The 26,057-nt window shown below is 36.4% G+C and overlaps 1 protein-coding gene across 5 annotated transcripts in view; it reads left to right on the top strand.

The window, feature by feature from the left end:
* Positions 1-26,057, top strand: part of LOC135748974 (connector enhancer of kinase suppressor of ras 3-like) — a 67,801-nt gene that overhangs the window by 25,140 nt on the left and 16,604 nt on the right. For all 5 annotated transcript variants that reach the window (XM_065267306.2, XM_065267305.2, XM_065267307.2 and 2 more), the window contains exons 3-12: positions 7,467-7,669; positions 11,824-11,911; positions 16,210-16,251; positions 16,945-17,064; positions 18,867-18,926; positions 19,980-20,048; positions 20,817-20,963; positions 23,067-23,191; positions 23,377-23,558; positions 23,655-23,741. In XM_065267306.2, coding sequence (XP_065123378.1) covers positions 7,467-7,669; positions 11,824-11,911; positions 16,210-16,251; positions 16,945-17,064; positions 18,867-18,926; positions 19,980-20,048; positions 20,817-20,963; positions 23,067-23,191; positions 23,377-23,558; positions 23,655-23,741 — 1,123 coding nt within the window. The remainder of the gene's footprint in view (positions 1-7,466; positions 7,670-11,823; positions 11,912-16,209; positions 16,252-16,944; positions 17,065-18,866; positions 18,927-19,979; positions 20,049-20,816; positions 20,964-23,066; positions 23,192-23,376; positions 23,559-23,654; positions 23,742-26,057) is intronic.

Below are 26,057 nucleotides of genomic sequence, written 5' to 3'. Positions count from 1 at the left end.
TCAGGAGGCACTAAAAGTCCCAAAATCCTAATAGGAGAGCCACAAACCAGGAGTTGAAAATGAAAAAACTTGAGATAAATGTAATTACAAAGTTTCACAGTCATTATATCAAAATATTTAATGACAGAAAGTGGCAAATAACCAACCACAATAATCATAATGAGGAGGCGTTCCTAATTTTGGTTTTTCTAGTAACAGTTATAAACAAATAACCAATGAATGACGTGAACTCCACTGCATCACTCTCATTGGTTGTCACTTCGAAAAGTATATCATAAATTGCATGAAGTTGAAGTTTCCTCAGCTTTGTCGCATAGCTGGACATGCCTACTTTCTGTCGCCAACGGTCACGTTGCTTTCAATAAAATAAACGAGATCGTATCACTCTGTCATTGCTAGTCGCTGACTTAAGTGCATGCAAGCATAAAGCCAGAAGTATAGTTCAGTTTTTGCGCATACGCAAGGGTCCACATACCATTTGCGTGACGCAAATTTCATCATCAGAACAGTACATGTGAACAAATTTTTTTACCATACTTTGGTAACCGCGCATACTTTGCATGCGTAGGTCACGCATGCGCGTACAGGAGAATGTAGTATGTAGTCCAGGAGATGCAGTGCATTTTGTCGCAATGCGCATGTGCCGAACGTCTGTGCACACATACGAGTCTTTGCAAGGCTGTGTGTTCAATTCTGTGCGTACGTTCGCTAAAACGTAAAAAAAACCTAACTATACTCCACTCCTGAGACTTAACTTATAATATAAAAGTAAAATTTTCATAAGCTGTCAGTTAACACATCATAAATTTGTATTATCAGGTTGCACCTGACAAGTGAAATATTATTGATCATAACTATCAGATGCTCAACAAGTTTATTACTGTGCGTTCACACCGCCACCGTCGAGAACGTCAAAGTGGCCGAAAATCATTTATTTTCAATGAGAGCCGACGGCGAGCTCCCGCGAGCAGCGGCACATCATGTACGGTGTGAGCGTCGAGGAGAGTTTAAATCAGCTCAACTTTATGGTAATGAGCTATGGACGCGGTTCAGCGGCAACCGGAAGGCGGAAAAGTTTGGTGTTGGTAGTGACAGTGAGAGGTTTTTTTGACGCTCTCGCCGGTGGCGGTGTGAACGCACAGTTAAAGCACTTGTCTTTTTATCTCAAAGATCATCCAGCATTGTGAAGTGTTTTAATATGGACTCTTTCTTTTTCAGAGAGTGCTTAGCATTTCATAATTTTGGACAGGAGTAATGAACGTCTAATTGAATTCGCGTTTAATCTTAAATTTTAGGCATTTAACCATTAAAACATTTAATACTGTTAGATTAGTGCAGCTGTGACACAAACCTTACATTGGTGATAAATTTATGAAGCACTTTACATCATAGCAAGGATCTCTACCCAAGTAGCGTTCCAAGTTAACGAGTCGCAGTGAGACTCTAAGACACTTGATGGTTTCTGCAGATCATCTCACAAAACCTTAAGTTTCTTTTGTCCTTAATCCACATCAGCCTTCTCAGCCGTCTCTTATTGTCTCGCTGCTCTGGAAATGATATTAAAGGCACTCAGGCCAAGTATTAGAAGCAGAAAGCACTTTGTGTGTTACTGTTACCAGAGCTCCAGGTCGATCCCTGATGAAATACTACTGGACAGGAAATAAATGTCCACCCCCATCTTTCAGAGGCTTTGTCCTGAGGTTTCCTGATGAAGAGACAAATGGGGAAACCAATCTCTCATGGTTCCTGCAAGAACCTCATTGATCACCTCAGGTGAAGACAACCCCCCTGACTAAGCAAAATCCTCAAAGACCCTCAGGGCAGGGGCGAAAATCTCATCTAAATGTTGGGGGGGACAATAAACATAAAATTTTTCAAGAACAATTTTTGAAGGGGACACCAATAATACAGGCAAAATTGTACTTGCAAGGAAATGGGTACAGATAGAAAACGTTTCTCTTTCTCTATGAACGGACGCAAATTTAATTTTAATACATATGAATGCAGAGGTGAAAAGAGTAATACAATTTTCTACTTAAGTAATAGTAAAGTTACTTTAATAATATTTTACTTAAGTAAAAGTAAAGTTACTGGTCTAAAAATCTACTCAAGTAAAAAGTCATTTTAATTTTAAGAGTTACTTTTTTACAGCGGGGAGAGGTTTCTAGTATAGTTCACAAAGGAAGGATATATACATCTCAAACTATGTTTTTAATTGTAAACATCTCTACAATTAAAGTGCAATAACAAATGTTAATAAAATAAAAAGCTTTTTATAACTAAGAAACATTTATGGAATTATTTAATGATTTTTACAGGTGAGTTATGCACTTTTGAAGCAAAAATAATATGAGGTCAGCAGCTAGTAAATACAATCATTATATGAAGGTTGTAATTGATGTATTGCTGGTAACATACATTGTTATTAAACTATATACATAAATGAACATATAATGAGATGAGTGCCATGGCTATACACTATACATCCTTTACACGTTTATTAGCTCCCAGACCTGTGTACCTGATGTCTTTCAATCTATCTCTCTCGCGCTCTCTCTCTCTCTGCAATGTCTAATGATCTGCGCATTCTCGAGGACGTTCTCAAGTTGTTTGACTTGACGCGAAGCTGCTAGACCTCGGAAGATAATGCGCATGTATTAAAAATGCATCGTGCAAATTAGCGGTTAAACACGGTCGGCAATTCTCAAACTCCGTACTCAAGAGCATGAACCCTACCTGAATGAAACAATCGCTTTGCGTCAATGGCCAGGGGTTTCTTTCGTAAGAATTGAATTGAGGGTCTGCATTAGCCTGCGCCTGTCTCGTCCCTCTCCATGGTTCTTTTTGCGCGTTCCCCCGCCCATCAATCAATCATCCGACCGTGGCGCGTCTTTATCACCTTACTTTTTTATTTATTTTTACTCAGTAACGGATATGATTTAACATGTAGCGAAGTAACCAACAATACTTTAAACATACTTAAGTAAAAGTAAAGTACAGATTTTAAAAACTACTCAAAGTAAAAGTACACAAAAAACTCAGTTACAGCAAGGTGAGTAAATGTAATTTGTTACTTTCAGCTCTGCCTCACCTCTGCATGAATGCATAAAAATGTTTTCTTGATCGTTTATCTGCTTCTGTTCTCAGAAAACGAAATATGTTCATGTTTATATGTCAAAATAGTCCAGTTTTAAAACATATGAGGATAAACTGATAAGTGATGGGAAACGTTGTATTGTATATAGCTTATTAACGCGTCGGCTCCGTACACTTCTCTACCACCGGAATGTGTGGTGGTGAGGTAAAAGGGGCGTGGGCAGTGGACCAAACCACTGTGAGGCAAGGGAGGGGGAATTCAAATATTTAAAACGTTTTTTTGTTGTTGCTCCGTTTGCATTTGTATTGTTTCACTTCTTACACAACTAGTTTAAGTATTATAAATCATTAAATTATTTTCAATACACATATTCTAATGATAATTTAGGGGGGACAACCCTCAGATAGGGGGGGTCCTGTCCCCCCCGACCCCCCCGGGATTTCCGCCCATGCCTCAGGGAGTAATTATACCGTCTGATTTAAAGACTTGTTTCATGTTATCCTGGTCTCTGGGATAAACATTAACTTGACACCATGACATTGTCTCTGACATAAATGTAGAGGTCTTCACGGGTCCACTTAAATCTGAAAACCCGAGGTCCGACCCGAGTGGGTTTGGGTCTAAAAGTTTCATTAGTGCCTCGCACAGGTCGGGTATAATATTTGCCGTTTCGGGTAATTTAAAATGAAGGTGTTTTTGCCAAAGAAGAGTTGGACTGTCTCGCGTGTGCATCAATTCCTTTTCCAACCCCTCATCTGTTTGTCAAGAGCGCTTGAGACATTGTGTGGCTGGTGGTAGGTTAATTTTCGTTGAGACAGACCTGTCAATCAATTTTGAATCTACATTTAAGCGGTTACCTTGGTGTCATCATTAGATAACAAATGAAAATAAATGGAGCAGCGGGCCAAATTTGTTGTGAGTTTCTTTCTTTCTGACTGGTGCGTGTGGGGTTGCAGACTGCACACATGTTGGTGACGTTTACATTTGGGTCCAGTCGGGTAAAAAATAAATGCCACTGGGTTAGACTCGAGTCTATTTTTCTCAGAGTTTGTTTCGGGTCGATTCTTTCTTTAAAAAAAGATTAATACACGCCAGGTTCGGTTAAAAAGTAATTTGGGTAGATTTCTTTGGACTTGAAAAGACTGTACATAAATGTAGAAGCAAGCATCTTTAATCCACCAACAGTTAGATATCAATACATTGTGTTTTCTTTACATTTGGAAGACATTTATATCCAAAGCAACTATTCATGCTATACATTTTATCTCCATGTGAATTCCATGGGGTGTGACATCAGTTACAGCTGGTCACCAGACACATAAAACATCCCAGATAATGCGGATCCGCCCCGGAGTCTGTTGCTATCTGGGAATGATGTAAAACCCAGCACACATGCTCACATTTTAAGGTGTGAATGTGCACACGTGAGTTTGGAGTGAGTAAATGTGTAAATGGAAAAGTTGTTTTTTTTCTTTCAGAGATTAAGATTGTATCTGATAAGGTGCATGCAAGCATAGATCTTTCAAAAAGAGTTTGCCAGAAAAGGGAGGCGCGCTCTTGACTGCACTTCAGATGTGTTATTTCCAAGATATTTAAAGTGTAGTGCAAGGTTTGCCAAATTTAGCAGCTAAATCAAGCAGCACGGGTTTTGCCAAACCACTTTTAGAGTCTAAATAGCACTGTGAAATGTTTAACAGTTTAATAGCTTGACATCATGAAATGTCTGATCACTGGGTGTTGAATTTAATATGCAATAGCTGGTGCCTGTCCAGAATAGTGCTCTGAATAGATTTCAACTGGACTTTTTTTTTCTGTCGCATAATGTAAGGCTGGGTGGAGTATTGGGAAGATATCGGTATTTTCCCACATATATTCACGTTAATTCCCATATATTCCCATTATTTCCCATGGCAAGTAAGATTAGACGTAAGCTTTCAGACCTGCTTACATATTGTGCAGCTGTATATCTTTAAACATGGAAGAAAACGCTGTCTTTGAATTGTATTTTCATTATACACAGTTTTAATAAAGGTGATTGTGACATCTCACTTGAGACTTCGACTTTTTTACACGGCACTTGAAAATTTTTTATTCTGATTGGCCAGTCACAATGTATCAAGGTTCTTTATTTGTTTAGATAACTACCGCTCAAAACTAATTACACATGGTAACCTGGATGCTGCAAATTGTTTTGACGGGTACCGTTTAATATTACACAAAATATAATATGTCTTTTAATAACACGTATGTCATCAAATTTCTAAGACTACGTTTACACGTTGGCGGCTATTTTCATAAACGGACATTTCAACCTCTCCGCTTTAAAAAATAACTTTGTGCACATATGTCAGTTTTCTGAAAAGTGTTCAATGACACGTACCCGTGTATAAATATATGCCGTCAAGAGCATGTCAAACCTCTAGTTGGTGGTGTAATGAGAAGCTCAAGCCCACGCAAGCCAATCAGAATCCCCAAAGCGGCAATAAATCACTTCCTGTTCCTCTTTTGAACAAGGTCACACTTTTGGCGTAGGTGCGAGCTCTGGTGCGAGCTCTGGTGCATACTGTGACTTTGGCTGCCTTAACATCCGTTTGTCTCAGTTTACGTGCAACCGAAGATTTTCAAAATCTCCACTCTGGCCGGAGTTTTTAGAAAGAATAGTTTTCAGAGGCGAGTTTTCGGTTTGCGTGTAAACGAAGGGTGCAAACGAAGGGAAAAATAACCATGTATGTGTAAACAGGGCCTAAGTGATTCAACCAAATAGTGTTCGTTACATTTTAACTAGGGTCGGGACTCGATTAAAAAAATTAATCTAATTAATTAGAGGCTTTGTAATTAATTAATCGAAATTAATCACATTTTAATCACATATAAATATTTGACCTGAGAACATTGAGAAGTTATTTTTTCACATGGATTTTTAGTATACCATAATGACTGAATACATAAGCTTAAGCAACAAAATATTGTTTATTTTTGTTCAACCAAGTCGTTGTACCCGGAGTCGGGCTAATGTCCACGCTAGCTGCTATATGTTTTGCATTGAGATGATACTTGAGGCTCGATGTGCTGCGGGTGATATGTGAATTCCTTGGTGCATAGCTTACACACAACCATGCTCTTATCGACGCTTCCATCCGTTCGTTTTTTATTAAAAAAAATCCCATCCACGGGGCCAACCAAAGCGATCTCATCAGCTTCTTCGTTCATGTTCACTGTGGTATGTTGTTGACTGAAGTCATGAACGCTAGTTGGTGCTCCAGTATAATCGGTCCGCCGAAACTCATCCAATGAGAAATGTTCCGTGGTGCAAAACTAAGTGCGATTAAAATGCGTTAAAAATGTTAATTAATTTAATGTAATTAATTAATCTTAATTAACGCGTTAAAGTCCCGGCCCTAATTTTAACTTCTTGTCTTATCTTAAAACTGAAAGTAAACGGGGTAAAACCGAAAATGCATTCATTAAAAATTAGCAAATAACATATTTTAAAATAATATTTTATGTTCCTTACCTAACTTATGAGGTACATAGCCGTGCAATAAATGGGATAACGTACAGTCAGCAGGTTATCGCGAAATAACATCCGATATCACTGTCAGGATTTATTTCTGCGATTAACAACCTGCTTTCTATACATTATCCCTAAAATACACAGATATTTATTAGTGGTGTATCAAGATAAAAAAAAATTCGCCAATACCGATAGCCGATTATTCTGACTGTTATCTGCCGATAACAATGCCAATATCAATAGTTTGGTGCATATATAAACGTGCATTAACTAAATTCTAAAATTACATTTTCTGAACGTTTTTTATTCATATAATGACCATTAATATTGAACATTAAACTAGTGACATTTCTTTACATTTTATTTATACACAGAATTGAATTAATTGCATTTCCTGTTATCTTTTGATTGACAGGATATATCGGCCATGATTATCGCCTGTTTTTAAAATATCAGTTGTTGGTGTGAAAATTGCCAATATCGATTATTGGCCGATATATCCGTGCATATGCTTTCATCTGACTTGTCGTTTATTTTGCTTGTTATCAGAAATAAACTACTCTAAAAGGACTAAGTTGTGTAAGTTACAGTTGTTCCATGAAAGCAGTTTGTTTATGTTGTTACTGCTAAAACCATTGATAAAAAATGACAGAGATATGATTTTTCATTAATATCACTCAGTCCTTTTTGAACAAAGATTTATAAACAAAGAATTCTAAACTGGCAGTTAGTGATTTGGAAATATTTATTGTATTTACGGTAAATATGTATGACGATAGATATGAAAGCTTATTGTATTGTATCTCAGCATTTGCTACGGTTACAAACCCGCAGTTTGTGATTTGTCTTCCTCAGAACTATGGAGTAGAGACAGATAACTTGAAGAACCTGGTGGTGAAGATGAGAAATGTGACCAAAAGCCTTCACACTTCAACGTCAGAACGCAGGAAGAGTCCTGCATGTGACAGCAGCACATCCAGCAAGATCCCAAACGAATTCCTGTCATCTGTCGTGGAGCTCATCGGATCAGCCAAAAGTCTCTTGGCATGGCTGGATAGGTACCAAATTCACCATTTATTTGATATTTGTACATCGTGTAGTGGTTTTTCATGTAAATAAGGCATATGGCCAAAAACTAAAACATGTAAAGGGCTCTTACAGGTTGAGCACAGATGATTTATAAAGGGCATTTTCTCTAAAAGCTAGACTTAACCCTGTAAGTTTATTATATTTTATTTGCAGAGCACTGCAGATTTGGTCTCGCACGTGCAGCGCTCTTATATTTATACGTTTTCCAGAGGAAAACTCAAGGACAGACAGTTGAAACCAGATACAGTCTGTCTGCCTTTCTCAAACCTCAGTGAGCAGCTAACCACATCTCGCTCATAAAAAATGATTGTTTTGTTGACACAAGCTCAGTTCCAAATCTTATTGAGCACTGCTACGAAGACGGCTGTCTCCAAAGGCACCATCCTTAATGAAACAGAACCACAGAGAGCAGGGATTAGAAATGATTTAGATATATAAAAACACAAACCAAAATCAAATAATCTCTTTTGCCTTTATAAAAACTTCCTTTATAATTGTCAGTAATCAATTATTTTACAATTTTATTGTAAAATATTGTAACCTCATACATATTTCCCAAGGGCACAGGTCGCCAAGTCCAATTCTCCATTGCATTGTTATACAATCACAATTTCAGCTTATTTCAAGAAATGTTTCAATTTCACAAAAATGCTTTTTAAATTTGTTCTTAAAATAACAAAAAATGTTGATACATTCTTAAGATTTTCAAATGAAGCTAAAGTATTCCATAAGTAGCAGTGAGTCACTTACAATGGATATAAAGGGTGTAGTACAATACAAATTATAATACACACTGTTAAGATGTCTTAATGTTATGGTATCAAAAGAATAACACGGTGTCCCAACTAAAGCAATATGTCAACCTGCCACCATGTTGATTTCAAAACAAGGCTGTGAGGGATGGAGGTCCAGAGCTTGCGCCTTACACGTATTGTTTTGTACTGGGATGCTGGTCAGTCAGCCATCAAAACACAGAAAATTACATCATTTTACCAATTTTTACAGTACAAAGAACCTCAGAAATGATGGATTGTTAAAATGAGAAGGGGATATAGGACCTAATTTAAATATAAGAGCAGTGCAATGTGTACATAAAATCTGTTTTGTTATTAGCCTGTTGGCTAATTATTAATTTCTAATGTTGTTAGCATGTTTACTTTTCTTTAATCACTACACTACAAAAAATTCTTAGTATTCTTGTCTTGTTTTCAGTAAAATATCTAAAAATAATTGAATTTAGATGCTTTTTCTTGATGAGCAAAATGACCCAAGAAAATAAGTCTAGTTTTTAGACCAAAAATATAAAATTTAAGTGATTTCGTGCATAAAACAAGCAAAAACATCTGCCAATGGGGTTAGCAAAAAATCTTGAAAATTTTTCTTAAACACTAAATTCAAGAAAAATTTGCTTTTTTGCTTGTTTTATGCACAAAATCACTTAAATTTGATATTTTTGGTCTGAAAAAATAACTTATTTTCTTGGGTCGTTTTGCCTATCAAGAAAAAGCATCGTAATTTAAGATTTTTTTTATATTTTTACTAAAAACAAGACAAAATACTAAGTAAGAAAGTAATTTTTTGCAGTGTATATAACTAAGTACATATCTTCAATTCGAACAGATTACAAAAAAACGTGTAATTAACAAAAAAGGTGTAAATGCGTTAAAAACTTTTCTCCGGTAAGTTTTTTTTTTAAAGCACATCAACCGGAATCAACAGAAGCAGGATTCATTTCTAACTAAATAACATTTGGAAACAACTTTGGGGGTTCATATGGGGTTTTACATCTAATAATTGTACAACAAACTATCAAGTAAATAGTTTGTTATAATATCAAGTCAATCACACGTTATTAAATAAATTATTATGGGCCCTATTTTAACGATCTGAAACGCAAGTGCGAAGCGCAACATGCAAGTGAGTTTGTGGGCGGATCTTGGGCGCTGTTGCTATTTTCCCGGCGTGAGAAATAACTCTTGCGCCGGGCGCAAATCAATAAGGGGTTGGTCTGAAGTAGGTTCATTATTCATAGGTGTGGTTTGGGCGTAACGTCAAATAAACCAATCAGAACGCTATCCAACATTCCCTTTAAACGCAAGGGCGCAAGTTCCATGGCGGGTTGCTATTATTATGACGGATTTACCAGGCGTACGCCAGGAGCGGTTTACAGCCGAGGAGATCGACGTTCTTGTAAGAGCAGTCAAAGGCAGAGAAGTTGTTTTGTGTGGGGATAGGAGAAACCCGCCCAAATCAGCGTAGGTTAAACAGGCGTGAGAGGAAATAGCCACAGTCTCATCAGCTGGCATCCCCATCGTTGCGCCAAGCGCTACAATAATGTCAGTAGACGGGGGAATCCCAAGCTTGCCAGCATAAATCGGGCACGCCGTGTAACGGGAGGTGGATCTGCCTCAGGACCTGACGCCAGCAGAGGACATCGCTGCGTCCACCCTCACCGCTGAAAGGGTTTGGGGGCTTTGAAATCGGACCCAAGAAACGCAAGCAAGGTCCAACCCCAAAGTACACTTACAAATCAAGTTCATATACATTAAGGTTTCTTGTGAAAACATTTTTATTATTATTTACATAAAATAAACCTAATACAGCCACACAACAAACTTATTATTATTAACTTAATCGTTATTTGCATGAGAATTTTTTAACGCAGCCACACAATAAATAAAAACTATCACCACAATGCTCACCACTATGATTCCCCTTATCTCGTGTATTAATATTTTTTAGTGTAACAATTTATGATTTGGAAAAATAACTGTTGCACCTGTGTAGATTAGATAAGCAAAGTGTATGCGCGTTGTGCACGCTATACATTATGGTCAAGCATGCGCCCTTAAAATAGCATAATGAACCACGCGCAACGCGCCACTGACTATAAACTTTTTTTTTCTGGTCAGTGGCGTAATTGTTTTTTGAAACTGCAAAATAGCATCAGTGATGGTTTGCGCCGGAACATGCCTCTTTTTTTTGCGCTGAACCGCCCAGGGAGCGCAAGTTCATTCCCTAGTTTGCCGACGTGCGTTTGTGGAGGGAAAAACCCGCTGTGCGCCGGTGCAAAATACGAATGATACATGCGTCACTGACAAAGTCAATTGCGCTGGGTGCAAGATAGGGCCCAATGTCTTAAAAAACATAACAGAGAAAATACATGGGACAAACTCTTATCTTCTAAACAAGATGGAGATGTAAACTTAGTTATTGACATAAAATATTGTATTGTTGCACTATATTGGTGCTTTAAAGAAAAGTAAACATGCTTACCACAGGAGAAATTAGTGATTAGGTGAAAGTCTTTGCTACTGTTATTACCGAGGGCGTTTACATACACAGAATAAGCGGATAACTATCAAAAATCTGCTTATTAAAGAAAACCATTTTCATGCATTTACATCCAAATCAATAAACCGGCTATGCAGACAACTGCGTTTACATGGGACTTCTCAGGTTTCTCACAGGCAGTGACGTCAACGCCTATAGTAAATATCATTCGATAGCATATCTGTCCTAAGCTATAGTGTTGTATCTCTTCTCTTGTTTGCAGAACCTTAAATATAACATGAACTTTTATTTTCACAGTTTCTCTGCCGACTACTTTAGTCAAGCGGAGACTTTTATGCGTTACTTTGCACTTACTTTTGCGTGTGACGTTTATATTTCACATGTGGAGACATGCGCACATAAAGAAAACTGTGATAAAGCCGGTTAAGATGCTTACATGCCACGAGAAATTGGGTAAAAGAAAACCGTTTTACGCGTTTAGATGACCCAACACTTTATCAGTTTATTAAGCATAATCGGCGTAAGACTGTGCATGTTAACGCACTCACTGCTACAATTGTTTTTGAACTGGCAACCACAAAGAGAATCAGATGTGTGTGTTTAATGTGGTGTCCTCTCATGTTACATGGTGCGATTGTTCTCATCCATATGGAAAAGGAAATGGAAAGTGTTTGAGTTTAATGGCTTCAAAGTGAGTTTACAAGGCAACACGTTTAATCCCATCGGTGGGGTTTGTGACCACAGACTCCTAAACTCCAGACACATGCTGATGGAAATAACTTTCTCCTTTGCTATTGTGAACGTGAACTCTCTATTCTTCTTTCTGCAGAACCCCATTGACCGGTATCAGTGATTTCACATCCACCAAAAACAAAATCATTCAGTTGTGTCTGGAATTGACCACTACAGTTCAGCAGGTCAGTACAAAAACACAAGAAGCATGTTAACATTCAGCCTCTGAAAATGTTCACATGGGTTTCACTGGAGCTGGAAACCTGGATTTAATCCAGCCCTCGAGCTAGTCATCTGAGGTTGTGTTGTCTTATAGTATTTGGGGGTTGTTACCTCAAATGTAATGAGCGAACCCCCTGGCACGCCGGCCACAGGTTTACAGGTTGATTAAAGAAGCCAGGACGCTCTTTTAAAACTGTCTGCCAACATTCCTTTGTTATCTTCCTGGCTGTGTGGCTTCTTCTCGCCTTCTTCAAGATGTTTTCTGTGGGAGTTTTGTGTCTGTGTGCCTTCATAGTTGCCATAATCACTTGAAGGCAGATGAAGCGATGGATGCTGTCTATGTGTGTTTACATTCCTGTAGATGATGAGAAGGATTTAATGACAAACTTCAATATGTTAAGATGCTTTCAGACTTACTGTTGTTTTCTGATACTCAATGATATACATCGACAGCAAGAGCAGATCTGAGTACACAAACTCTTACAATTCCTCTTACCATTCAAAACAGTTTGGTTTGTTTTATAGCAGGGTTATCGTTAACTAAAGCTATTAAAAACATTATTAATTGATATTAAATAAAATCTAGGCGTAAATATAAGTTGAAAACGAAACAATTTGTACCGTGGATTCATTTGTAAAGAAGCCACAGACTGTGATTAAAAGCACCACTAATATTGCATCTGACAAAAATGACAAAGCAGTATACACAGTAAGTAAAACATTTTACTTTATTTAAGATAACTTTACTGCGTTTCACTATTGCTTAAGAGATCGCTTGATATGTCCTGTTGTAACATCCATGTCTAAACATGTGTTTGACTGTTTTAATTTAATAAAAACATTAAACTTACCAGCCACAATTTAGTTTCTGATGCCCAAATACTGTGTTTTATACGGTAATTTAGGCAAATTGTGTTTGAAAGGTCAAACACTCAACAAAGCTTTTTTTTATCATAAAACTGTGGTATGTAACGTTACGTGTATGTAAGAGCAACCTCGCAAGCACAATAGAAATATACAAAGTTATTGATAAGGATTTATCAGCTGCAGTTAAGATTCTGATGCGTGCTAACTGTGTTGTATAGGGTAATTTAGTCACGTCGAGTTTAAAGTTTTATTTCTACTTTACTATACGTATTGTCATTTATGTGTATCATCTTTAGCACCCAGAATCTTTTGTGGCTCAAACATATTTGTGTTCGGCTGCTATTTTTACACATTAATGTTTTTAAAACATTTCCCCACATGTAATGATGGGGAATGAAGCTGTCCAATCATAGCAGCGGGCGTTTACGTCCAGGTCTTCAATGCGGCCCGCCCCTTCAAACGAACCGTTTCTCCAGACAGCCCCTAATCCATGTTACGAAATAGCGTATTACTTATTGCTTTTGAATGTAAAAACCGCGCAAACATCATAAGTAGACCTTAGACAACAGTATAAAACAATGAAATCGACAGATTCACCGCCCCTTTAAATAAAATAAATTAAACTGTACACGAAACTAATTTTTTTGTGCATGTGCACATACGTTTTTCTGCAAACCGATAAATGCAAACGCGCAACTTTGTTTAGACGGACAATGAGCGAGGTTTATTACGACGAATGGACAATAAAACAACTAAATGTTGTAAACTTTGTTTGAGACATGTTAATAAACGTAGTATCTTAAGCAACACAAACACCGTCCTGTAGACTGCCATTGTTGGTTTGGATTTACTCTTATAAACTGAACAAGCATGATGTCATTGTTACCATACATTCGCAATTTTCGTAATTTACGCTAAGAGTACATTGTCCGTATTAAAAACTTGCACTTTGATACCTTTCTTTAAAAGTTTTCGTTTTCAGGACTCAAAAAATGGGTTATTGTGAAATTGAACAGCTGAACCACATAAAAACTTTCTCTTTTATGGTTGAAAACACAACAACGGCCTCTTAGATAGTAACATTACTTAAAAACTTACAAAATAGGCAAATTAACTAAAAACTCTGAAGTTACTAAATGATTTTCTTTCACAAATCACAAGTCTTGCTTAGATCCAGAGGACCTGACTGTTTAAATTAAAAAAGAAGTTTACCGTTTTTATCTTTAATTTGCTATATTTTGATTTGTATGATTGAGTCTAAGAGAAGTAGTTACATATTCCAGTTTTATTCAGTCCTACAAAACAATGAATGTAGATTTTCCCCCCAAATACTTAAGTTTAGATATATTTCTGCATGCTTACAGGATTAAACGCTTCAGTAAATCATCTGCTAGCTGTGGTTATGTTTAACTTGATGAGAATATTAAAAAAACATTTACGATATACAAAAGAAAACATTAACTCTGTAGAAATCGTTGACTTTTTCAATATTTAAGGAATGTTGTATATCCTTTTAAAGGATGATCTATGCGGCGGGGGTCGAGAATGTTTGGTACGCAATTAACCGAGAGTTTTCAGCACAGTCAAGAGTTTAACGGTGTGGGAAAAATTCATTAGATTACGTAGTCTGTTAATGGAAGACAGGAATGCAGGCTGAGTTAATTTAGTTTCAGCTTAGTTTTTGGGAATTAAACCTGTGATCTTTGTGTTACTAGAGCGATGACCTACTGGTCACAAAACAGTCCATCAAAGTCAGAGTCATGTGACAGATAAAAAGTGTTTTAGGAAATGAGAATTTTTTGAGATTAAGTCCTATAATAAAGAGTTGCTTCGCTTGAGTCGAAATAGAGCTGTGTGTATACTGTATGTGTAACATTGTTAAAGGGACAGATCATCCATAAAATAAAATTTTGTTATTTCTCACCCATAAAACCTAATAAAACTTACAGGTTTATTTGTTCTTCAGAAACAAAACAGAGATTTTTTTATGTTTCTGTTTACATTGAGATTGGATTGCAAGCACCTCTTTCTCAAGCCATAATGTATATTTTAAATGTGAAAGCATATGAATGAGTTTGGAAAATAACATTAAAACTAAAATATTATCCATTATTTCAGAACAGTTTTGACCTTTTCCTCTCAATCCATATTTGAACTACAGTTTCATTGATGCAGTTTTGGGCATTTTTTTTAATAATGCATATCAGCGAAATACACTTTTTTTCATCAATAGTTTATTGGTTTCCTTGCATTTTTCTGATAATATTATTTTGATGATAATAAAAAAAAATTCAATAAAATAATTTTGATAAAATAAACTTCTTTCATGAAATAAAATAAAGTATACACAGCCGCAGAAAAAAATAAGATACTATTTCAATGGTCCCTTTCAGTTTTTCTAGATTTACTATTTTTTGGTTTGTGTTTAAGTAAAATAATAATTTTTATCTCATTCTACCGACAACATTTCTTCCAAATTCTTAATAAAAATAAAAAAATGTTTTTATTTGCATTTATTTACTAAAACTGAAAATGGGGAAAACATGGTAAAAAAGATGCAGTTTTCTCCGATCTTCAATACTGCAGTGAAAACAATTTCAAATTAATTTCTCAATAACAAAATACTAATGTTTTACATGTATTTTAGAAAAATTTAAAAAAGTTTTTTTTTTTTAAAAAACCCTGATTTTTACACTTTTTTACACATCTTTCATGGGTCTTGTCATGCTCTCAGTGTTTTACATTTGCTGTTGGGTGACTTTATTTTACTCCTGGTGTTTGCTTTTGTTGAAATTTTTACAGACATTGGACTGAAATGGTAACAATACCGTAGATGATGATTAAAGTCAAAACTGGAGTGGTCTCTTATTTGTTTCCGCGGCTGTATATCTAAATATTTATAAAAGAAGAACTATATACGTTACAACAACACTTTATTAAAAAAATCTGTTCTTCTTCCAAAAAACAAAGAAAGCTATATGAGGTTTGAATGACACATGTGTGTAAATAATAAATAAATTGTTGATTTTGGGTAACTTAACCCTTTAATAACAGGTGTCATATCTTTTGTAAGTATGGGAGATTTGCAGTTTGCCGTCAGTTTCAGTACTTGACGTGTTGTTTTTATCCACGCTTAATGCACCAGATGTTGGGTTTCCCTGTCCTCCTCTTCCTCACTCTTGTGTACTCCCATGATATATTGTGTAATTATCTTGTCTCGGAGTGGACGTGGAGATGTAATTCAAGCCTGAAAGCTGTTTATTTGGCTGGAGGTCATTCTCTGTGTATCTCTCTTAAGCTCTGTAATTATACAACATTCCTCTGAACTTGATCTATTTTATTATTTGCTGTGTGTTTTTCAAACGTCTCCTGTGCTTTTTGTCTTCATGTGCAGGACAACACGGTCTATGACATAGAAGAGAAGATTTTGGGTATTGTAAGTATACATTTGCACCACCTTTTTAAAACATTTTTAATAGTTTAATTTAATGCTGAACTTTATTCAGGTCCCTCCATTACAGCCCAAGTTAAGCAGCTATGTATTTGTAAAACTAAAGAAACCAAATAATGTTGAAACCATTGTTTAAGATGAAACATTACTGTCAGACATAATCCTGTCCTTGTGAATCAAAGTTCTTATTTAGTTGTTTGTTTAACTTATTTATGTGTTTGGCTTTGGTTTATTACTGTGGATTGTTAAGTGTTAAATATATTGTCACAGTCAACATGTTTGTTCCTCGAGGCTCTGTCAGTTCCCGCAAAGTTGTCCCGCTGGGACTTTTTTGTTTTTGTCTATATTCTCATGCTGATTGAAGGAGAAAAATTTATTTGACTGCCACCAAATGCCTATTTATGGTAACAGGTAGTTGTGTTATGGCTTGCTAAAGGATAAAAAGGGTGAGTTTTTAAATGTTGTTTCCCACAAAATCGGTCCACAATTAAAAAATCATCTAATGACACCTTAAATTATCCCAACTCCTTTCCCATGGGATTTGCATTTATCTTCTTCCTGTTCCTAATAACATGCTGAGAGGCAAAAACATACATGTATACTTTAGACTGTTAGGACAAAATGACTCCAATTTCCAATTTCTTTGAAAGTTTAATAGTCTTTTCTCATTCATTGCAGTCGACGGTGCTGAACAGTATTTGTGACCAGACGGTAAGAACCACCTCTGATCCTCTGATGAGCCAGTCCGCATGTCTGGAAGAAGTTCAGTTGACCAACATCAAACCAGGAGAGGGATTGGTGAGAAGACAAACATCTCAATTAAAATGTCAAAATATAAGAGGATCAGGATCAAATCATGGTAGCAGGTTGTTGTTTATAAGCTTTAACTAACTTCACCAAGATGCTTTTAAATTCCCCCTTTAATCAATAATTGTATCACTTAAACCTCAGTAAGTTCTTTATGCTTAAAGGGATAGTTCACCCAAAAATGAAAATAATGTCATTAATGACTCACCCTCATGTCGTTCCAAACTTGTAAGACCTCTGTTCATCTTCGGGAACACAGTTTAAGATGTTTTATATTTAGTCCAAGAGCTTGTTGACCCTTCATTGAAAATCTAGTAACTGTATACTGTCCATGTCCAGAAAGGTAAGAAAAAATTATTAAAGTAGTCAATGTGACATCAGTGGGTCAGTTAGAATGTATTGAAGCATCAATAATACATTTTGGTCCAAAAATGACGCTTTATTCAGCATTGTCTTCTCGTGTATGACGCGGCTGACGTGTTATCTGGTGCGCCCCAGCTGTTTGTTTGTTTTTGTGCGCCCAGGCTTCGTTTACAGTCTGAGGGAGACGCACGCTGTAAGTTTGAAAAAAAATCTTCACAAACATGTCTGAGGATAACACGTCATCCACGTCAACGCAGTCACATGACTTTAGTCTCGCGCATGCGCTTCACAACAGACGCGGAAGAGAAGACAATGCTAAATAAAGTTGTAATTTTTGGACCAAAATTTATTTTCATTGCTTCAACACATTCTAACTGACCCACTGATGTCACATGGACTACTTTGATGATGTTTTTATTACCTTTCTGGACATGGAGAGTATACTGTACGTAGATTTTTGAAGCGACATGAGGGTGAGTCATTAATAACATTTTTGGGTGAACTATCCCTTTAAAACGCTTGAATGTAACTCTACACCCTCGCCTCATTTAGTATACACAGATCTATGAATATGCTAATTAGTCCCCACCTCTAATCAATTGCACAGCTTGGACCATATACATGAACCTGTGAATTAGTCCCCACGTCCAGTTTTTCGCACCACCTCGACCATATATATATATATGCAAATATATGCTACATTCGGCAGTTTCAGACACATAAATGCAAGCGCCGATTTCACACAATGCATACTCGAAATGCACGCTTTTTTAGCACTGATGTTAAAGGGGACATATCATGAAAATGTTTGAGTGCCATAATTGGGTGCCCAGTGCCCTTATCAACCTAGAAAATGCGAAAAAGATCTTAGTTTTATAGATAAACCATTCTCTTCAAGCATTTGAAAAAATTGGTTATTGAAATCTGGCTCCCCTTGTGATGTCACAAGGGGATAATACCGCCCCTAAATCTGTACTATCCAACCACAGCACTGACATTTAGTGCAGAGATCAGCTCATCTGCATTTTAAAGGACACACCCAAACAGCACATTTTTTAACAGGAAAATACTCAACAGTGGTTGAATGATGAATTTGCTTAAAGCATATTAAAAACACTACATAGAAATATAAACAACAATAAAAACTTGATTTTCACCACAGCGGGACTTTAATACTTAACATCAATAGCTCAACGGTTTGTCGTTTATCTGATTTAACATCTTGAACCAATTAACATGATCATTAATGATCAGCTAAAAAACATGTGAAAAAGCTCCTATCAGAATCATCATTTTTAGCTTAAGCCCATGTAAAAGAGCCTAGTGATGCCATTGGTGGACTCATTGGTTTCAGTTGCTCTGTAGATGGTTGTGGATTCTACATAATGCAAACTTTGCAAATGTTTTATCCGTGTTTTCCTGTTACTCAGGGCATGTACATCAAATCCACCTACGATGGGCTTCACATCATCACTGGCACCACTGAGAATGTGAGTAAGAGCTCGGCTGACGAAACTATTTGATTCATCACAGACTTTTCACCTTATGATGCCAATGCAAAGTTAAATTTAGCTTCTGTGTGCGCAATGTTTTCATGTAGAGATCATCCACTGCAGATCAGTTGATGACCAATAGCAGATTCGTAATCATTGCTTGTGTCATACAGTAGTCCAAATTTACATTTATAATAATAGCACATGCTTGTATAAATAATAAATATGGCTTATTCATAAGTACAATCGTAATACAGATTCAATGTAACACTATAGCTTATGTGCACCAATATTAAAGGGATACTCCAGCTAAATATCAAAATTAACCCATGATGTACTCACTCTCAAGCAATCCGGGATACATATGTCCGTCATTTTTCAGACGAGCACATGTGGAGTTATTTTAGTAAATGTCCTTGCTCTTCCAAGCTTTATAATGGTAGAAAACAGGGGTCAGAACCGATCGGGTAGTGGAAAGTGCTCCGACATATGGTGCAGATGCTCTTCCGCCGACCCGAGTTCGAATCCCAACTCAAGGTTCTTTGCCAAGCCCATACCCCTCTCTCCACCCTGTACTTTCCTTTTGTCTTCTTAATACTGTCAAATAAAGGCAAAAATGGCCCAAAACATTAACTTTAAAGGTGCAGTGTGTAATTTTTAGAAGGATCTCTTGACAGAAATGCAAAATAATATACAAAACTATATTCTCAGTGGTGTATAAAGACCTTTCATAATGAACCGTGATGTGTTTATTATCTTGGAATGAGACGTTTTTATCTAAATACACCGAGGGTCCCCTTACATGGAAACATCCGCCGTGTTTCTACAGAAGCCCTTAAGTTGTCTCCGACGATGACTTTTGTCCGGTGGTGGCTACTGTAGCTTCTCTATGCATTTCAAAAGTGAGGGGTGAGCAGTGAGCACTACCTCACCCCTAGATGCTGCAAAAATTTACACACTGCACCTTTAATAGTTGATGTATATCAGACATTTAAAGTTTTGACAAAAAAGACCTCCTGATCTGTCTTCATAAAACTTTCCTTCATTCAGTCCCCAGCAGATATGACACACAAGATCCACGCTGGAGATGAAGTCATCCAGGTCAACCAGCAGACAGTAGTAAGTATCTTTTCATTTACACAAACATTTTTGCATTTCACTGTACTGCATTTTGATTGTTTTTCTTTGTGCATATGCACAAGACAGCCGTCTTTGACCGATATGCCCACGTGTCATGTGATGTACACGTTTTTTCAAACCTTTCCTTGAACGCTCGTGTTTCACAATCATTCTTACCTAATCTATATGAAATCTTATAAAACCTTCGTCATAGGCAGAAAATTACATTTAAATGAACTCAAAGTGTATTACAGTGGAGTATGACATAAGTGAGCTGATTTGCTATTAAAACTTTAGGATATGATAAAATTATACTTGATAGTGATTCGGGGTCATTTCGGGTCGGGTACATTTCTTTGGACCTGAGAAGACCTCTAGTTGGAGCTAAACTCGGCAGGACATCGGACCCGGCTGTAATCAGAAAAGTTCATGAAAGCAATAAGTCACATCTGAAGGGCGATGTAAGTCAATGTAATCCCTTCAGCAGTGACTTATTCACCATACAGCAATCGCCTTGAGAACGTATTGCTTTTATAAAATGATTAACACACAACACAAATATTAAAGCAAAACATATGCATTAATGCAACAATCCATACGGACCGACTGTGAAGAGTTACATGTTTTACATATGTTTACATTGCTAAGGATGCTGTGCAGTGATACCCAAAATCATTGGGTTTTTATAAATAAAACATGGCTTTTGTATATCTGGATAAATTGTATTCTTTTTAGCGGTACTAAAGCGTTTATGGTTGTTTGTTTCAGGTGGGTTGGCAGCTAAAGAACCTGGTGTCCAAGCTGAGAGAAGATCCTAAATGTGTGACGCTTCTTTTAAAAAAACGACCAACAGGAACCTCGGGATTCACCCCAGCCCCCCTGAAAAACATGCGTTGGAAACCGCCCGTGCCTCAGGTGTGCCTGTCACTCATATGAAAACGCTTCAGAAGAGTTGCGTGAGAACCAAATTTTGCCTTATGGTTATAAAACCATGAGTCAAAGGCATTGAATATTAAGTGATACATTTGTTAACTATTCAACTCGCTTTAATAAAGTACAGTTTGAATGGAAGCTGGTTTATTGTCTCAGAGCTGCGAGTCACATTTGGAAAAATTGTGTGGCTTGTAAGAACAATGCTGAGCTGTTTCATGGTCTTTAAGCTGCTAAGTAGTACAATAACAGGGTGATACAGATCTAATCTGAGGTCATCGTAACATCACACATCAACACTTTACCTTTATACAAAATCTCAGGACTGGTTAAAGCCAATCAACATTGAAAGATCCAACTTGTTGTTTGAAATCACAGACATGTGATAATAAATAAAGCCATAATCTTTTGGGATCAACGGGCTTTGTGAGATCAGCATCTTTATCCCTTTGTGCAAGGTCTTAGTCTCAAGGTTGCTTTTAGTAAATAATTCAGCCTTTTAAGCAGTCCATGACTTCCAAGTGCCTGTAAAAAAGCAACTCTAGATTAAACAAGATTTTCCTGGGAATTTGAACAATTCCTGTTTCTGTAGCTCAAACCATACAGGTGGACAGCCCTTTTAACTCATTCCCCGCCATTAACAAGTTAACTCACCAATTAAGAGAAAACGCTTCCCTGCCAATGACGTGTTTTTACAGCAATCCATATTTCCACTATTATCCACCAGGTAGCGCTCTTATCCAACTTTTTATAAAACGCAGACGTAACAACAGTAAAAACTCTGTGTATGTTTTGATCATCGTTCTGAATCTGATCTCTATCAAAAGTCCTTCACAAAAACACAATTATCTCAGCTTTTTGCTCAAAATTTGGTATTTGATAGGTGATAAAAAGAGAACAAAGGTAGGATAAACGTTTTTTTTTTTCTTTTTTTTGAAAGCAGAGGGTCTGTTCTTTCATTTGATATATTGTATGTTTATATATTTAAAGAAGAACATTTTCTGGAAGGCATTAAACTTTTGTATAAATCATAAAAAATGCTGGCGCTGATTGGAAACTTTTTTTTAAAATGCTTTTGGGGAAAAAGTTAAAAGGGCAAATGGAGGAAAGAAAATCATTTTGACAGCAAAAGTTTTTAAAAGCCAAAGACTGGCTGCTTTTTCTTCAATATTTGGTCTTCTTTATTTGGTCACACATTTTATTTTACTTTAATTTTGCTTTATTATTATAAATACATTAACACTACATTATTTTCTTCACATAATTAATTTTAAACATTAAGTTATATGTTTTTCCTAGGGCTGTCAAACGATTAATCGCAATTAATCGCATACAAAATAAAAGTTTGTGTTTGCATAATATATGTGTTAGTTCTGTGTGTCATTTTGTATATATAAATACACGCACACACACACACACACACACATACATGCATATATTTAAGAAACATTTACATGTATGTATGTTTTTATTTAGATTTTTATATATTTTATATTATATAAATAAAATATATATATATAAATTATTTTTTCTTAAATTTATACATGTATGTCTGTGTATTTATATGTGCATAATAATTACACAAAGTACACACACATATCATGCAAACAAAAACTTTAACATGATATGATATGCAATTAATCGCGATTAATCGTTTGACAGTACTATTTTTTGCATGATCGTAAAAATGTTTTGGTCTTAAGGGGATAGTTCACCCAAAAATGAATGTCATCATTTACTTGTTGTAAACCTGTATGAGTTTCTTTATTCTGTTGAACCCAAATTAAGATCTTTTTTAAATGATGGTACAAAGTTGATGGTACACATTGACTTCCATAGTGTTTGCTTTTCCTTTTTCATTTTTTTTTCATTTTCGTCTGAATTGTCCCCCTTAAGACGTTTCTGTTAAGCAGCCTTTAAACATTGTGCTTATTTGGTCAAAAAAAATCTGCACACAGCTAATCCAGGTGAAAGTGTATAATCCACTTAGCACATAGTCCCTAATTAGTACATTCATGAATGTTGTGTATAAGTTTGTGTGTAAAAAGATGTTTTGTAAGTACAGATTGTTCTTCTCATGTTCTACAGAGCTCCAGTTCTCCGAATAAAACCCAATCACCGGGTGACTCCACCAAACTCAATGGGAGAAAAGAAAAGCCAGCAATACTGGACCTGTATATACCTCCACCTCCATCAGTGCCTTACACACCACGGTACGACTAAGATCTTATGTCACCCTTAAACCTTTACTTTGTTCAAAACCTTGTGATATTTGTGATTAATTTCAGGTTTAATAAAATATTTGAATGAAGAGCAAAGATGTCAATTGTTTAAAGTTGGACACCATTTCCTGTTTAGTTTTTAACCACAGTGAAAGTAAATATTTGTCCTGTTATAGGGAGGTAAGGAACGGATCTTACACCAGCGTCAATCCCAGACCTAAAGGCTCGGAGTCTCCAAACTCCTTCCTGGACCTGGAGGGTCACCGGCGCTTCACCGTTTCAGAATACGACAAACTCTCTGTTCACCCTGTTGAGGTCAACGTACAGATGCGTCCAAGAGGAAAAGCTCCTTCACATGGTCATTCATTTATTACAAATCGCTACTATTAGTTTTAGGATGCCTACAATGTGTCATCTTATGTAACTAATTGTATTTTATGATTGCTATACACAGGTAAACCACGACCCCTGTCTATGCCAACAGATACATGTTTGAATGTGGCAGACCTGTATGCCAGGCCCTGGGCACAGGGACGAAAAGGTATATACAGTACATTATACATTTAAATTCACATTTTACAAGTTAAATACAATTTAACCTTTGACAAGCTATGAAATATCACTGAAAATTATTCAAAAAAATTATGAATAATGTGGGTCTCCGTAGAGAGCCGCAGGGATAATGTATTTTTGTAGGCGATAAAGCCCATTCCGTTTATCCGACAGACTTTTGGATTATAGCAAAAAATAAGTGCTGTGTTTTATGACACTTTCACTTTTCAACTTTTATGAATTTTAAGTCTAAATGCGTTTACTAGAAATGAAAAGCTAATCTTACGGTTCGTTCACACCAGACATGAATAAAGAGACTAAATTGCGCTACTCACGTATAGTTGCACCGTTAAACATTTTGGGCCCTATTTTAACGATCTAAGCGCATTGTCTAAACAGGCGTGTCCGATTCCACGTTAATTTAACAATGGAAAAAATGGTTTGTGCGCCAAGCGCACGGCCTAAAAGGGTTGTTCCTATTCTCGTAATGAGTAATGGGTGTGTTTTGGGTGTAACGTGCAAAAAACCTGGGGCCAGATTCACGAAAACGTTCTTAAGACAAAAAATAAGAAAGTTCTTAAGATAAATTATAAGAAGTTCGTAAGAATGTTCCTAAGTGCAATTCTCGAACATTTCTTAAGAAGTTCTCACATTTTTTCTTAAGAATATCTTAAATATGTGTCTTAAGAATAAAATGACAAGCTTTGGAATGAATGATACCCTGCTAATGATGTAATAAACTTATTAATCTTTTGACTAACGTTACCTTGCGATCATTAACGCGATACAAACGAGTGATACATTAAGTCTTACATGATGTTATTCGGTTTTGTAACAGAGGCCAGCTAAGGCGGTGCGGTGAGTAAATATCATTTCCTAACGTCGCAATCGGTCCATCATGCGGGTCGAAAGCCCTGGGCGTGCGTGCTTCACTCTCCGTGCTCACGGCTTCGTCTCCCGCGACCCGCGCTCACGCGTCAAGAGACGGACGCGGAGGGTGCAGCGAGCCCGGTTTCAGATCCCTCGACTCACATGACAAAGCGATTACCGGTTCGCCTCCCGCTTAGAGCGACTTTTAGCTGTAAAGTAATTCCACAATGAATGTAGGCTATTACTGAGGAAGTTAAATGTTTGCTAATATTATCACTAATACTTATTTGTGTTGCATGACATAGTAAGCCATTAAACTTCATTATATGATTGTGGAATTCCTCTTTAAACTAATCTATGTGAAGTAAATTGATTAAATTGCCATTTCAGACTACAAAATACAACATGTCACATTTAAAACAATCACATTAACTTATAAAACATCTTACATTTTGAGATTTAAGACTACTGTAAGGTTGTCCTAACTTTAAGATGTTATTTAAGACAGTTTATTTTTCGAGAATTGGAATTCTTCTTAGGTTTTTTCTTAAGAACATACTTAAGGAAAAAAATAAGAACTTTCTTAAGAAGCTTTTTTGAGAATTCAAAATATTCTTAATGTTTTTCTTAAGCTTGAATTTAAGATAAAAATGGCAGTTAAGAAGATTTTTCTTCTTAAGAATGTTTTGTGAATCCAGCCCCTGAGTCTCAGCTCTCATCCCCTTTAAAAGGCTTTTAATTGCTGTAAATGAATGGATAGCCTACATGATCTGTGTTGTATCAAAAAATTATTTACAAATATCCAAGAAAAGGTTTGTACTCTACAAATAACTTTATTTGTAACAAACAAGAGAGAAAGAATTTACAAACGTATAAAGAGCCTGCAGCTCGGACAGCGCCATGGGTTTTTTAAAAAGCATTATTTAAAAAACGGTTCTCATCTCATCATATCCACAGGTACAGCGTCATCATATACAATACATCCGTGGGGTAGCATTTTAAAAAAACATTTAAAAATAGATGCAATATTTGCATTTGTTTAAAGCAAAACATTTAATTACTTACCAGGCTACAGGTGAAGCAGCTCTTTACGCTTTCTAACGTCTCATAATCGGTCCTCGTTTATGTCCAAGAGACTCAATAATAATCTTTCACATTTTAATCCTGTGATTTTTCATATTTTAAAACATTTATGTGCGTCCATGTGATAAGCAAACGCACATTGTCGTCCCGTTTATAAGCGGATATTACTAACGTGCTCATTAAATAACAAAAACACTATTGCATCTATTTTATTTGCCTAAAAATAGCAACTCACCAACAATGCGCCTAAACACACCTCGTTTTCAGACCAGGACGCACATGGGCACAAAATTGGTTGCATTTGCTATTTAAACAACGTGGCGCTAAACTTGAAAATGTTAATTGTGCCGGG

Source organism: Paramisgurnus dabryanus, chromosome 17, assembly GCF_030506205.2.
Source record: "Paramisgurnus dabryanus chromosome 17, PD_genome_1.1, whole genome shotgun sequence".
Classification (NCBI taxonomy): Eukaryota; Metazoa; Chordata; class Actinopteri; order Cypriniformes; family Cobitidae; genus Paramisgurnus; species Paramisgurnus dabryanus.
This window is presented reverse-complemented; position numbering and strand designations above follow the sequence as displayed.